This window comes from Lepidochelys kempii, chromosome 28 (genome assembly GCF_965140265.1).
Source record: "Lepidochelys kempii isolate rLepKem1 chromosome 28, rLepKem1.hap2, whole genome shotgun sequence".
In the NCBI taxonomy this organism is placed as follows: Eukaryota; Metazoa; Chordata; order Testudines; family Cheloniidae; genus Lepidochelys; species Lepidochelys kempii.
In genome coordinates, this window is record NC_133283.1 from 1,763,677 (window position 1) to 1,779,990 (window position 16,314).

Genomic DNA, 16,314 nt, shown 5'->3' on the forward strand with positions numbered 1-16,314 from the left:
TTGTTCAGTATCTTCATAAATGATCTGGAGGATGGTATAGATTGCACTTTCAGCAAATTTGCAGATGATACTAAACCACGAGGAGTGGTAGATACAGTGGCAGGTAGGGATAGGTTACAGAGGGACCTAGACAAATTGGAGGATTGGGCCAAAAGAAATCTGAAGAGGTTCAACAAGGACAAGTGCAGAGTCCTGCACTTAGGACGGAAGAATCCCATGCACCGCTACAGACTAGGGACCGAATGGCTAGGCAGCAGTTCTGCGGAAAAGGACCTAGGGGTGACAGTGGACGAGAAGCTGGATATGAGTCAGCAGTGTGCCCTTGTTGCCAAGAAGGCCAATGGCATTTTGGGATGTATAAGTAGGGGCATAGCGAGCAGATCGAGGGACGTGATCGTTCCCCTCTATTCGACATTGGTGAGGCCTCATCTGGAGTACTGTGTCCAGTTTTGGGCCCCACACTACAAGAAGGATGTGGATAAATTGGAGAGAGTCCAGCGAAGGGCAACAAAAACGATTAGGGGTCTGGAACACATGAGTTATGAGGAGAGGCTGAGGGAACTGGGATTGTTTAGTCTGCAGAAGAGAAGAATGAGGGGGGATTTGATAGCTGCTTTCAACTACCTGAAAGGGGGTTCCAAAAAGGATGGTTCTAGACTATTCTCAGTGGTAGAAGATGACAGGACAAGGAGTAATGGTCTCAAGTTGCAGTGGGGGAGGTTTAGGTTGGATATTAGGAAAAACTTTTTCACTATGAGGGTGGTAAAACACTGGAATGCGTTACCTAGGGAGATGGTAGAATCTCCTTCCTTAGAAGTTTTTAAGGTCCGGCTTGACAAAGCCCTGCCTGGGATGATTTAATTGGGGATTGGTCTTGCTTTGAGCAGCGGGTTGGACTAGATGACCTCCTGAGGTCCCTTCCAACCCTGATATTCTATGATTCTATGATCCCTGGTCTATAGGATTGCCTTTATCCGTAGGGCAATAAGGCCTAATGGCCAGAGTCATTTGGGTTGCCCTGATCCTCATGGTGCTATGGCCTAGTAGCCAGGATCAATGTCAAGGACAATGGGTTGCCACCTTGGGGTGCGTGGAGGCCAGGGTAGGGGGACCCAGGCCCTCCTGCTCCACCAGGTCCCAGTCTGTGGCAAGTGTCTCTGCTATTGAGTCAGCAGGGAGCCGACTGCAACATGCTGAGTGTTCTCAACCCTTCGACTGGCATCCTCCCTCGGCTACTTCCTACTACGTCTCTGGTAGTCATGTTTTGGGCGTCTGCAAGGTTCCTGGATTTGTCAGTGTGGAGGCTCCCAGCGATCCTGGGTTTTCCCAGACATCTGCTGGAATCTGGGTCTCCACCTGGGTCTCGGTGGCCCTTGCTCCTGCTGTCAGAGCCTCTGGGGCTTCCTGGTCTGGAGCCTGCAGCGAGTGTCCTTCCTCTTCAGTTGTCAGCCCAGGCTGAGCTGAGCTTCTCCCCTTTATACTCCTGCTACATTTGGAGCATGCCCAGTAGGGCTTGGTGGGCGGGGCTTCCATAGCCCACAATGCAGAGTCAACCGGCCAGACAAAACAGGCATCCTGGCTCGTAAAAAACAAAATATGTTATGGAAACAGCAGCTGAGAAATTGACCTTCACTGCAGCAGTTCTCAAACTGTGGGGCGGGACCCCAAAGTGGGTCGCGACCCGGTTTTAATGGGGTCGCCTGGTCTGGTATTTAGACATGCTGGGGTCCAGGGCCGAAGCCCGAGCCACGCCCCCCTGGGCCAAAGCCCAAAGACGTTGACCCTGGGGAAACTTGGTTTTTGGAATGTACGAACAATGTACGAGAAAAGGGAAGCTAGCTTAGGTCCCAGCAGAGATGAGACGCTACAGCTCACACATCCTGGGTGTCAGCGAGAGCAGATGAACAGGATCAGGAAGATTAACAACAGCCTCAGTAGAAACTTTGCTGTATTCTGGACGGGATGATGGACAACACCATGAAAGTGTTGCCATCCTTTGAAGAAGGGAGTGGAGCGGTCCCTGCTTGAGTGGAAATCCATCTGCAGCAGAATTATGAGAGCCAGACTGAAAGGGAAACACAATAACATCACCTTGATTCAGTGCTACGCTCCGACAAATGACTGTGATGAAGAAGCAAAGGACAAATTCTACCTTACGCTACAGGAGGAGTTAGAGGGAGTACCACGGCACGACCTATCGTCATGGGAGACCTGAATGCCAAGGTCGGTAAGGAGAACAGTGCCAGAGGAATGGGAAGACATGGGTGTGGCACGATGAATGAAAACAGAGAGAGGCTTGTTGATTTCTGCAATGTGAAGGATCTAGTCATTGAGGGACCCCTATTTCAACATCGTGAAATTCACAAGCTGACGTGGTGTTCTCCAAATGGCAGAGATAAGAACCAGATTGACCATATGATGATCGATGGCAAATGGCGACACTCACTGACAGATGTGAAAGTGAGAAGGGGAGCAGATGTTGGCAGCGGCCACCACCTTGTGATAGCCTCCATCAAGCTAAAACTGAGACGTGTGGGGCCACCAAACAAGGGACATAGACGTTATGATATTGACAAGCTAAAGTCCCCTGAAATACAGAAAGCCTTCATTCTGCAGTGAAAGAACAGGTTTCAGACACTTGCAGACATTGATGAAGAGGAGGAGAAGGCAGATGAGGAGATCAACAAGAAATGGGACAAAGTAAAAACCATCTATGAACAGAGCAGTGAAGCCTGTCTAAGCCAGAGGCAGAAGAGAAGAAAGGAGTGGATTATACCCAGCACATGGAACACCATAGAAACCAGACGAGCCCTGAAGAAAAAAGTTTAACATAAAATCCCAGAAGCTAAAGGACAAATACTATGAGCAGTATAGCAAGGCACACCGGGAGATCAAATGCCTTGTGAGAGCAGACAATCGACATTATATTGATAATCTAGCAACACAAGCCAGGGAGGCAACTGCTCATGGTGAACAAGGAACCATCTACAAAATCTTATCAGTGGTAAATGGCAGACACCAACAAACACTCTCATCAGGGACACAGAAGGCCACCTACTGACAACAGAAAAAGAACAAGAAATGCACTGGACAGAGCATTTCAAAGAATTGCTGGACAGGGATCCACCTATAGAGGAAGCAAACATCCAGGAGGCAGAAGAAGATCTTGATATCAACACAAGACACCCCAACAAAGCAAGAGATCATTCAAGCCATCAAATCCTTAAAAAATGGCATGGTATCACACGTTTATCTGTGCCAAGTAAGGTATTGGGTAAGATCATAGTCCAGCTTATATCAGAGGCAGTTGATAGCGTTCTCAAAAAAGAGCAAGCCGGTTTTTGGAAAGGCCGTGCATGCACAGACCAGATCTTCACTCAACGAAACATAATAGAACAATGCTTAGAATGGCAATGGCAACTCTACGTAAACGTCTTAGACTTTGAGAAGGCTGTTGATAGCATTCACAGGACCGGCCTATGGAACATATTGTATAATCAACATTATCAAAAGCATCTATTCCAACTTCACATGCAGTGTTGATCACAGTGAGCTCAGTTTTGAAGTCAGAACAGGAGTACATCAGGGGTGTGTCATGTCTGCAATCCTCTTCAGCATTGCCCTGGTAATGCGACGTACAACAGAAGACGTTCCAAGAGGCATTAACTGGACACCCTTCTCATGCCTTGAAGACTTGGACTTCACAGATTCTCTCGCTCTCCTATCACATACCCAACACCATATACAAGAAAAAACAACTCGATTCAACACATTCAGCCAACAAAATGGATTGAAAATCAACTGCAATAAGACAGATACCATGACCTTTAATATTGCCTCACCATCACTAGTCGAGATAGAGCGTCATGTTCTCACCAATATAGAAATATTCACATAACTGTGCAGCACCATCAGGCAGGACGGTGGAGCAAACCAAGACATCCGGAACAGAATCAATAAAGCCAGGAACACCTTCAGGAGCTTAAATACAGTCTGGAAATCATCAAATTATAACACCAAAACCAAACTCAAGATTTTATCAGAGCTGCGTACTTCCAACACTACTTTCTAGTGCAGAATGCTGGGGAATGACAAAGTCTGACACGTCCAAACTGTCTTCATTCCATACAACCTGCCTCAGAAAAATCCTCCTTATCTTTTGTCCCACAGCAATCTCAAACCAAGACCGATTCACACAGTGCAGCCAAGAGGATCTGAGCCCCATCATTTCCGGGAGACACTGGAGATGGATCGGTCATGTGCTTCAGATGGAAACTGATTCCATCATCAGAATAGCACTAAGATGGACACCTGAAGGCAAGCGAAAACGCGACCGCCTGAAAACAACATGGTGACGAGCTGTAGAAGCTGAGCTGAGAAACCTGGGGCACAGCTGGGGAACCATTGAAAGACGTGCCAGAAACAGACAGGAGTGGAGGAGCTTCGTCACGCTGATGGGAGAACCTTTCCCGTTGCTGTAGCGAGTGTCTACAGTGACGCACCATAGCAAGACAGTCGCAGGGTCTCAGGTGTAGACAAGCCCTGGGATACGACATTCAGTGACACCCCCAGTCCCTCCTTTTCCTTACAGTGCTGAATCCCTCCAGCCTGTGGTCACTGGTCCCGGCTTTCCTGCAAATGTCCGTGACGTTCCCCTCTGGTGTTATGTGGACCAGTGATCTGATAGGTCACTCCATGCCTTGACTCTGGGAGCCGGCCTTACCCTGCTCTGCTGTGAGAACCCCCTTTCCCCCCCGGGCTGTTCATGCACGGCCTCTGGCATTTAAGCTGCTCCTTGGATTGTGCAACCGAAAGACACTAGTGAATATCTCCAGTCCCAGACACAACCCAAGGGACCTCCATCTTGCAGTGTCCAATTATGCCCGCTGGACGCTGCAAGCTTATATGAGCTTATATCAATTTCTTTGTTAAATTGACAAAGTCATATGTACCAGGCTAGTTATGCCAAGGGGAGTCTCTGACATGCTTCAAACCAAACGCACTGCTTCAGGTGGAATAAACAAACAGGTTTATAAACTATAAAGATAGATTTTTAAGTGATTATAAGTCAAAACATAACAAATCAGATTTGGTCAAAAGAAACAGAAACAAAAGCAAAATGCATTCTAAGCTGCTCCAGGGCTGGAGCACCCACAGAAAAAAATTTGTGGGTGCTCTGCACCCACCGGGGAGATCACTGTTGCCAACTGCCAATCAGCTATTTAGCATGCACAGCCGCCCTCATCAGCTCTTTGTGTGGCTGCGGCCAATCAGCTGTTTGGCACAAAGTCCCACCTATCAGCTGTTTCCCCTGCAGCTGCTGAAGCTCCCAGTGGGCTCCCACTGCAAGCATGTGTGAGTCCTTTTAATGTTCAGGGCAGAGGGAGCTAGGCTGAGGGACAAGCAGCCAGGGCACGGCAGCTTCTGGGCTAGCTCTGGAGGGGTGGGGCAGATGGGTGGGCAGCCCCTCCGCAGGGGATTGGGGGGAGATGGATGGGCAGCCTCTCGGCTGGCCCCAGGAGTTTGCTGGGGAGAGTATGGGCCAGGGGGTTTCTCAAGGACTGAGCCAGCCATTCTCAGCCCACCCTGGTGTCTCCCCCAGGACCTGTGCTCCCCCTCCAGCCAGGAGAAACCAACTGCAGATCCCCTTAGTGCTGGGCAGAGGGACAAACCAAAGGACATGGCTCCTTTAAGAAAAGTTTGCCCTTGTGTCTGATGAGTGAACTTGGGCTGGGGCCAGCAGCTCACACCCTGCCTCCCCCACCCCCGTGCTCCGTCCAGCGAGTCGGGTGCGCCCAGCCATGGCCAAAGGTGAGAGGGGCTTCACTGCAGCCCCTGGTGCAAATGAGCAGCCTCCCCCAGCCCGGACCCTGCCTGTGCCCGGACCCCTCCCAGGTGGGCTCTGGGGGCTCCCAACCCCTATGGTTCTGACCCAGGTCCCGGGGCTCCGCATCCCTTCCCCGTGTGTGGGGGATCAGGAGGGGGCAACACAGCCCCAGTACTTCTAGCCCCATCCTCCCCGTGGGCTCTTCTCCATGGCCGGCTCTCATGCCTGGGAAAGTAACGCTTGCCCAGCCCAAAGCTGTGTCCCCCACCCCCATGCCCAGATCAAGCCTGCCTGAGCGGCTTTTCCTCCCAGAGAGGAAGTTTATCCCCTCCCACACCCATCAGCATCCCTTCCTCCCCGCATCAGGAGGGATTGATTCCCTTCCCCTGGATCCATTCCCCGCAGTTCCCAGGAAATTCCTTCCCTTCCATCCACCTCCCTGTATCCGCTACATGTCAGGAGCTGCTGCCTCGCTTCACCTTGGGACACCTGAGCTCCTCCTGCTTCAGGGTGCCGGGCTGCAGCAGCCGGGTGGAGGAAGCAACCCCCCCCCCAGCCCTCCCCCCTCCTTGGCCATGGTCCCACCAGGGGCTCCCCGCCCACAAAAGTTGCAGAGTGTGTGCGGGAGTTGGGGGTGGGCTGCAGCCCTGTGGACTGGGAGGAGCTGGAGCAACACAGCCTCGCCACACAGCAGGATGAAGGAACGGGCTGTTTCTATGCTGGGCTGTTGAATGAAATGTCTCTCTCTGGCTCAGGGTGGGCAGTTTCTGGGCTGGCCGCAGGGGGTGGGGCTGGGGGGAGACAGAGCTGCTTGGAGTGCGTGGGTGGGAGCGGGCGCTAAACAGAGCCACCAGGAGGTGGGGAGCAGAGAGAGATGGGAAAAGGGACACGGGTAGAGAGCAAGAACTGGGAAACATCAGGAAGGGGAGATACCAATGATAGACACACTTTCAATAACTAGAATGAAAGTGTATAAATATGTTGAAAATAGCTTCCCCTCAAAATTGGCAGAGCACCCCTCCAGCACACACACCTCGCCCTTAAGGCAGGAAGGGGCAGAAAGGAGTGAGCGGCAGGTGGGAGGCATTTAGCAGAGGGGGTCAGCAAGAAGGAGGCATTCAGGGGGGTCTAGGAGAATGGGGCAGGAAAAGGTGGAGTGCGGGCAGGACTTTGGAGAAGGGGGCAGAGCCAGGATGGGGCACCCGCCGGCAAAACCAAAAGTCAGCACCTGTGTACCTGGGCCTTTTCCTTCCACAGGGAGGATGGACGAGAAGACCACTTGCGCCTCAAACTCCTTTATCCTTCTTCCCAGCGCCACGTAGTCCACAGTGATCCGCCCAAGGTCATTCTTGGCAGTATCATTGGTGCCCACGTGGAGAGGCAGGAAGGGGTAGTGATCTGAGGGCTTGATGAGTCTCGGCAGTCTCTCCATCACATCGTGAATCCTAGCTTCTGGCAAGCAGCACGCTTCTCGGTTTTCCCGGTTGAGACTGCAGATAGATGACTCAGTCCCCACTTAGGAGGGAGTCCCCAACCACCACCACCCGCCTCCTTCTCTTGGGAGCGGTGGTTGTGGAACTCCCATCCTTAGGACAGTGCAGCTCATGCCTTCCAATTGGAGGAGTCTACTTCTGTTCCCTTCCCTCAGATGTATCATCTAGTCCACTTTCCGCATTAGTACCTGCAGAGAGAACATGAAAATGGTTGCTTACCTGTATCTGCGTTGCTGGTACAAGGGTGCTCCTCTTTCTTCTTCTGGAGGTCACATGCTGCCAATTTTCCTCACCGTCCTTCTGTCCCCACTGCGCAGCCTGCTCTGAATCTTCAGAAAGTTGTGCCCGCAGAAGCATATCCTGATGTCTGTCCAGGAAATCTTCATTTTCTCGTATGCAACTCAGGGTTGATACTTGTTTCTCCAGTTCTTGAACCTTCTCTTCCAATATGGAGACCAGCTTGCATTTTGTACAGACAAAGCCGCTTCTGTCCTGTGGAAGAAAGACAAACATGGCACATCCTATGCAGGTCACAACAGCTGATCGCTCATCATCCATATTACCTTCCTTCTACGAGCTTCCTCAGCTGTTGCAGTTACTACTCAGAGAAGCCTGTAAGATGAAATCTTCAGCGGGCTCTCCCTAGGTGAACTCCCTCTGTTAGCCTTTCCACTGCCCTTTCCTACCTCGTGGCTTTGCCCCCTCTTCAGAGTCAGGTGAGCATTACTGAGTCTCTCCAAGCAAGGTTGAGCAATTCCCCTGGTGTGGCCCCATGCAAGTGAGTCACTGCATTGTAGCTTCCTTACTGGACAATGGCTGTTGATGGGTTGTTTGATACCCAACCCGGGCGTTGGTTACTTTCCTTGCTGTTGCCTCTGGGGAGCTAAGAACTGGCTGATTCCCCAATTTACAGCATGTCTCAGTGACAACCATACTACACAATTCTCATAACTTCATATGCATGAATGATTCACATGGACGGACAGAGAAATGACTTTCAACAGATCATAACCTTTCCCCTGATACCTTACAAGGCATGCTTTATACGTAAGATCATGATTATATGAAAATGAGGAATATGGGGGTTACAGTACGCTCCACCAAGGTGTAGAATGTCACACTCTCCCATAATCTCAGTATTTCTCTCTGTGATTAAGAAGCAGGTCCAAGGTGACTTCCCCTCTGGCTGGAGTCTTTACTTCCTGGAACACGGAGTTACTGTCTCTGTGTTTTAGGAGCCCCTTTGCTGAGGAGTGTCTGTCTGTTTGTGTGTTCCCAGCAGAGATGGGGATAGCTAAATCCCTCATATGTGTCCACCTTGGAGCACCTGGAGAGGTGCCTCAAGCATTTTACTGCTTTAAAATGGGCTGAGTTAAAACTGATAGGCTCTTTTTTGTGAGAAATGTCCTGTCAAGGTTCCTTCCCCACTCTGAACTCTAGGGTACAGATGTGGGGACCTGCATGAAAGACCCCCTAAGCTTATTCTTACCAGCTTAGGTTAAAAACTTCCTCAAGGTACAAACTTTGCCTAGTCCTTGAACCCTCACCACTAAGCGTGTTAAACAAAGAACAGGGAAAGAGCCCACTTGGAGACGTCTTCCCCCCAAAATATCTCCCCAAGCCCTACACCCCCTTTCCTGGGGAAGAAAAAGGAAAAGAATCACCCCTGTAAAATCAGGATGGTAAATACCTTACAGGGTAATCAGATTCAAAACATAGAGAATCCCTCTAGGCAAAACATTAAGTTACAAAAAGACACAAAACCAGGAATATACATTCCATTCAGCACAGCTATTTTACCAGCCATTAAACAAAAGGAAATCTAACGCATTTCTAGCCAGATTACTTACTAACTTAACAGAAGTTCTGAAGAGCATTCCTGACCTGGTCCCGGCAAAAGCATCACACAGACAGACAGACCCTTTGTTCCCTCCCCACTCCAGTTTTGAAAGTAACTTGTCTCCTCATTGGTCATTTTGGTCAGGTGCCAGCGAGGTTACCTTTAGCTTCTTAACCCTTTACAGATGAAAGGGTTTTGCCTCTCGCCAGGAGGGATTTTATAGCACGGTATACAGAAAGGTGGTTACCCTTCCCTTTATATTTCTGACATGTCCCATGAACTCCCCTGAACTCCCTTGTTTTCTATGCCCTGAGCAGGGTTTCCCATTTCCAAACCTGATGTGATCTCTCAGCTTGAACGAAGGGAGGAGCCGTGGGTCCTGGATCTCCAGGGCTCTGAGGAAGGAGAGATCCCGAGAGGCGCCTGCGCAGGTGAGGGATCATTAAACCAATTCAAATACACTCTGTGGCTGAAAGAAATACCTGGGACTCACTAAAAAGGCCTTGGGAGCTCTCTGAGTTCAGGAGTATCCCCAGGAGGCCTTGTACCCTATGGGCAGCTATCGCTCACGGCTTCCTACCAATCCTGACTGACACCTGGCAGCAGGTGTCCCTCTCTGATGGGATGTGGAGGCAGAATTGTTCCCCTCCTCTCTCCCCTAAGGAGAAGAGTTTTGGAGAATTCAGGTTCTAGATTTTTTCTGTCTCTCCAGCTCTAATTTTGGTTTGTTTTCCCCTTTTCCACCCATTTCTGATGTTTCTCCCTGTGTCCTAGCAGGTGCTTGGATGGTGAATGAGAACGAGGAGCTGACTCCTCAGCAGGAAGATGCTGAGCAAGTGGAAGCGCGTGGGGGATTATCGCAAGGATCGAAAGGGAATGTGTCCAGGTGTTGTGTGAAGGGGAAAGCCTGTGAGAGCCACAACAGGCCAGAGAGGCAGCAGGGAAACCAGCTCAGGGAGAAAGTGGGCAAATCCATTAATTGTCGGGGGCCTCACCAGGACTCCCAGGAAATCACAGACCAGCAGGGAATACCTACAGAAGAGAGAAAAAACACATGCACTGAGTGTGGGAAACACTTCACTCTGAACTCCACCCTTGTTAGACATCAGAGGATCCACACGGGAGAGCACCCCTACCAATGCTGTGAGTGTGGGAAACAGTTCAGCGAGAAATCAAACCTTATTACACATCAGACAAGCCACACAAGAGAGAGACCCTATGAGTGCTGTGAGTGTGGGAAAAACTTCACTCGGCACTCATCCCTTACTAGACATCAGAGGATCCACACTGGGGAGAGACCTTATGAATTCTATGAGTGCGGGCAAAAGTTCACTCTGAGCTCATTCCTTATTAGTCATCAGCGAATGCACATAGGAGAGCACCCCTATACATGCTGTGAGTGCGGGCAAACATTCACTCAGAGCTCAGCCCTATTTAAACATGAGAAGATCCACACAGGAGAGCGCACCTATGAATGCTCTGAGTGCGGGAAACAGTTCAGTGAGAAATTAAGCCTTAATAAACATCAGACAAGTCACACAGAAGAGAGACCCTATGAGTGCTGTGAGTGCGGCAAAAGTTACACTCGGAGCTCATCCCTTATTCGACATCAGAGGAGCCACACAGGAGAGAGACCGTATAAATGCTGTGAGTGTGGGAAAAGTTTCACTTTCAAATCAAACCTTAATATACATCAGAGAATTCACACAGGAGAGCGCCCCTATGAATGCCGTGAGTGTGGGAAACAGTTCACTTGGAGCACAGCCTTTCATAAACATCAGAGAATCCACACAGGAGAGCAGTCCTATGAATGCCGTGAGTGCGGGCAAATGTTCCCTCAGAGCTCAGCCCTTCTTAAACATCAGAGAATACACACAAGAGAGAGACTCTATGAGTGCTGTGAGTGTGGGAAAAGCTTCACTCGGAGCTCATCCTTTATTAGACATCAGAGGGTTCACACAGGAGAGAGACCGTATCAATGCTGTGAGTGTGCGAAAAGCTTTGCTTTCAAATCAAACCTTAATAAACATCAGAGGGTCCACACAGGAGAGCGCCCCTACAAATGCTGTGAGTGCGGGAAACAGTTCAGTGAGAAATCAAACCTTATCACACATCAGATAGGCCACACAGGAGAGAGACCCTATGAATGCTGTGAGTGTGGGAAAAAGTTCACTCAGAGCTCAGGCCTCTTTCATCATCAGCGAATGCACACAGGAGAGCGACCCTATACATGCTGTGAGTGTGGGAAAAAGTTCACTCAGAGCTCAAGCCTTATTAATCATCAGAGAATCCACACAGGAGAGCGACCCTATGAATGTAGTGAGTGTGGGAAAAAGTTCACTCAGAGCTCAGGCCTTATTAATCATCAGAGAATGCATACAGGAGAGCGACCCTATATATGTTCTGAGTGCGGGAAAGCATTTCCTCATAACTCAGGCCTTATTAAACATCAGAGGATCCACACAGGAGAGAGACCTTATGAGTGCTCTGAGTGTGGGAAAAGCTTCACTGAGAACTCATCCCTTACTAGACATCAGAGGATCCACACAGGCGTGAGACCATATGAATGCTGTGAGTGCGGGAAAAGGTTCAGTTTCAAATCAGACCTTAATAACCATCAGAGGATCCACACAGGAGAGCGCCCCTATGAATGCCGCGAGTGCGGGAAACAATTCACTTGGAGCACAGGGCTTATTATTCATCAGAGAATCCACACAGGAGAGCGACCCTATGAATGCTGTGAGTGCGGGAAAAGGTTCACTCAGAGCTCAAGTCTCATCAATCATCAGAGGATCCATACACGAGAGCAGCCTGTGAATCCTGTGAAAGCGGGAAAAGTTTCATCTGGAGCTCACACCTTAATAGACATCAGCGATTTCACAGGCTAGAGACACACCATAAAACTTTGTGTAGGCAGAGAAAAGATTTTTTTAAAGACATTTGCTAATTCCCATATAGCGACTTTTTAGGGCTGTTTGCACCATTTGCGTCACCCTGTTCTTTCAGCTCCCCCAGGTGAGTTGCCTGCTTTTTGTTTTGCGGGTCGCCCTTCTCTGGGGTGAATCCCGTGGTCCTTTCTACCAACTCCCTTCTCCTGAGAGTCATCATGGGAGTGTGTCCCTCCTGCCAGGAGTGTCCGTCAGCCCCAGGTGGGGGAAATAGGGGTGACCTCAAGTAGCTACACTGAGCGAAAATCAACCTGGGCTTTGTCTCCGCTAGGATTTTCCATGGGCTCGGCCTGCTGGAGGTGGCGATCCCAGTGCCAACACCCCGCTGTATGTGCCGTGCTGACAAAGCCCAGGCTGGGGTTAGCTCGCACCTTCCCCTTTGACCTGTCCTAATCGACGCCAATTTCATAGTCTAGACAGGCCCTGAGCAGCACCTTTATACTGGCCCCGCTGTAGCAGAGCGAGTGTTAGAGTCACCAAGTTCCCCCTCTGGTGACAGATTGTTTCATTCCCAGTTGTTCTCACGCTGGTCCAGGTTGTGCTGGGCAGCAGTTTTTTTCTTTTTACCATTTCCCTTATTGAAAATCTATTTCAATATAACAAAGAGGAGGAGCAGGAGTGGGACAAATGTATCATTTCAGTCTTTGCAACACTGGCAGGAAATGGGGTGAGTCAACGGGATTCCCTCCTTCCTCATCACCGTCTCTAGGCCCGCTCACTCCAGCAGCGCTGGGGTCTGTCTGAGCCACAATGGAGCTTATCCACCTATATTCTATCCCTCCACCTCCCAAAGAGTCTCTGCACTTCATAGCAAATTGATCCTAAATCCGACTCGTTAGGGCTGGAGATGAAAGTGTTGCAGACCTGGATCAGAAATTCCAATGGATCCCAAACACAGTGTGATCATTCCCCATTTAAATCCCAGTTTCTGTCTATTGACAAAGCCATTTCTGGGCTTTTCCCTGCTGAGCTGAGACTGTTTGAAGATGAGAAGGTCTGCAGTTTTTCCCTATTATGATGCTTTTTTTTTTTCTAAATAACACGACTCCATAATAATGAAGGGCTGTTGAGTGAAGCAGGTGTGAATGGATCAGAGGAGAAGGCGACAGGAGAATCTGTTCTCCTGATTTTTGAGTCATCAGGTGTAACCTGCTCTGGAATTTCATTTTGTATGAAAAAGAAAGTGACTTACACCGCTCTTTGTCCTGGGATTTCTCTCTCTCCTGAAGGCCATTTGATCACATAATTTAATATTAATTTAGTTGTCCAGGATGTAGCTCAGATTTATCTGGGACTTTGGGAGAAATGACTGTTTGCTAAAATAGTGCTTTCTTATTTTATTTTTGTCTTTCCCGCACCGCTGCATGAGGACATGGAAGAAGCTCAAGTGCAGTTCACTCACCAGGAGAGGATGCTCTGAGCCATCGGGTATGCTACCAAGGAAACAGTAGTGGGTTTAGGTCTCCACTCTGAAATGGTGAAGAACAGCACGCCCCAGATTGTGCAACTAACTGAAGTAACTGGGTTCGTGTGGCCTATGATTTAGGAAATGCTGTCCTTGTCTGTGTTGATGTGGAGAAACCAGAAATGGCATTTTTGATGAACTTGCCCTTGGTAGATGCTGCAAATGTGCATTGAAATGAAATCAGTGTTGTATGTGGGATAGCTGCAGAATACGGGGATTCTGATGCTGGAGTGTTTCTAGTCCCTAACTTAGACCTGTGCTACTGGATTAAAGAAATAAATTGGCTGTGTTTGGGGAAGTCATTCCTCACTAACACTGCTCAGAATTTGGGTGGTTTTGTAAAGGATTCTATTCCACAGGAGTGTTAATGTACCCTGACAAGGTCAAGGATTTGGTAAGAACTCCATTTGATACAGCAGACACGCAGTAGTTGATTTTCGCCCCAGAGAGGAAGCTGTGTTGAACTATGGTCCAGGTAAAACTTTTTGTTTGTTTTTAACACCGTTCCCTAGTTCACTGTCACTGATTAGAGTTCCAAATGTTACCATGGCTCGAGTGGAAGGTCCTTCACTATTTGGATCCATGGTTCTTTGAGACAAAGTGAGAACTAGCTGATGCCTTCAGAGGAGATTCCTGCCCCAGCCTGATTGAGCACCAAGGACTTCCATTTTGTTTGATTCCCTCATCCATTACTGTCATCCTGTGTGTCAGACTCTAATTTCAGACTGCTGGATAGACAAATGTTGAGTCCTGATTCTATGCTGTTGTCACTTAGTTTTGCTTTTGTGTCTGATTCAGTTGTACCACTTCGCATGCACCTCCTGATACTTTGAAAGATTGGAAGATGTGGATATAGAGCTGAGGTCCTTTTTCTCATGATGCAAACCTTCCCCCATAGCAGGAGACCCCTTCCACCAACACTTACATCAGAAGGACCAGAGATAAATGAACTCTCAGATGTGGAAAGCTCCTATGCTGGTGTAGACCACATTTACACAGTGCTCATGTGGTGGAAATGGGGCTTAAAATGAAACTAACCTGTATGATAAGATTTCATAATCTTTGACTATGTTCTTTTTACCAGTGAAAATGAAGTTAATTATTGGTTAAAGCCTAATTTAGTGATAACCTGAATTATATTGGAACACTGTGACTTACATTGGTTTGTTTTTTGTTAGTAATGTAGGAAGTGGTGGCTAACCTTAAAAAGTTTATTTGATGTAAAACACCCTCTTTGGGCTAAGGCACTCTGAAGTACAATATTCCCCCAAGGCTGTGGTGTGAGAGAAATAGTGTACAGGAGAACACAGACCCAGACTTCAGTTATTTCTATTTCAAATGTAATTTGTTTTGACAAGCTCTAAAGTAAAATTACTTAAGGAGACAAGTTGTGTAACCTTTTACCCAATTAGACTGTATGGGTCACTGAGTTCCCCTCTTCTCTGCAAAGCGAAGATGTATAATGTCTGTCAGGAGATGGCCACGATTCTTTTTATGAATGGTAATGGAAGCATGAGGCAAGAGGTAGTTTGGTTTTGTGTGTTGGGGAGGAGGGAATTGGCTGCCCGTTATTTTTATGGGAGCTGAGACCCCTTTTTGTTTTTTAAGGAAGCCCATTGTCACAGCTCAGCCTTTTAACCCTCAAGCCAGGCTATGGAAACCTCCCCAAAACTGTCCTTAGATTTCATTCATTTTTGAGATCTTTGGGATTCAGTCCTCCACAGTGCATGTGGCTCACAGCAACCAATATTTTAACAAAACTGTGTGTTTAATGGGACTTTTCCAAACTGACTATTTCCAAACTTTTCCAAAGTCTGCCTCACTTGAAATAGATCAGGCCACATTGTCTGTACCTAATGCATAATTCACACCTGATTTGCCTGGAGACTTCAGGGGAGTGACCGCAATGTGGGGAGATCTGGAATTGTCAACCATGAAGACTAAGGTAAAGGTGGAAGCCCTTTTGCACCAGGAACCTGTCTAAGAAAGACATTCCAGGATTCCCAGACTGATCCCGTCTGGAGAAGGAGGTTGTAACATCAACACCAGGCTGTGCCAGCCTTGACCTGTCTCCTCTTACCTGAGAGCACTTGCGAATATGGAGTATTGAGCCGGCGACCCCATCGCCTGGTTCCTTGACTGCAGCTCTAGATCCTACTCCGTGGAAGTCCAAAGAGCTGCAGAGTTGGATTCATTTGTCAGTTTCAGTATCTGATTGTTACTTGTTCTAGTTTTTATCAACTGGGAGCCATTCCATCCTTCCTGTTCTACTCCGGTGGTACAGTGGGGTCAGTGCGTGCAGGTGTGTATGAAACCTGTCGCATCCATGCAGGAAAGAAGCTAAAAAGAATAATTCCCAAACCTAAATAATCCTAAAATGCTGCCCTACAATGTCAGTGCACACATGCTCCTCGTTCTGTGAAAGTGGTCAAAGAACCTAAGCTGTCGGATACATACTGTTAAAATTCTGTGTATTAAAGTCTGTGTCCGTATTAAGGTTTTTATCTATAGAAGCCACTGGGAGAAGGTTAGCCACATACTGGTGAGATCTAAGGTGGAAGCTCTGAAGTTGTGGCTTAAATGTGAACAATAATTTGGTGTTAGAACTGAAATATTCAAGCAGCTGAGTGTGGATTGCACGGCCTGGGTGAAGTTCTGTGATTGGGATTAATAACTAAATGGACAGCTGCCTCCTCAGTTCCTGTTTCAGGATTTAACAAAGGTTCATTTTCTGCTGTATT

General features: G+C 48.4%; 1 protein-coding gene across 1 annotated transcript in view; it reads left to right on the forward strand.

The window, feature by feature from the left end:
• LOC140904219 (uncharacterized) overlaps positions 1-16,314 on the forward strand; it is a 45,041-nt gene that overhangs the window by 6,689 nt on the left and 22,038 nt on the right. Inside the window, exons 4-5 of the mRNA XM_073326643.1 lie at positions 9,478-9,591; positions 9,935-11,894. Coding sequence (XP_073182744.1) covers positions 9,478-9,591; positions 9,935-11,894 — 2,074 coding nt within the window. The remainder of the gene's footprint in view (positions 1-9,477; positions 9,592-9,934; positions 11,895-16,314) is intronic.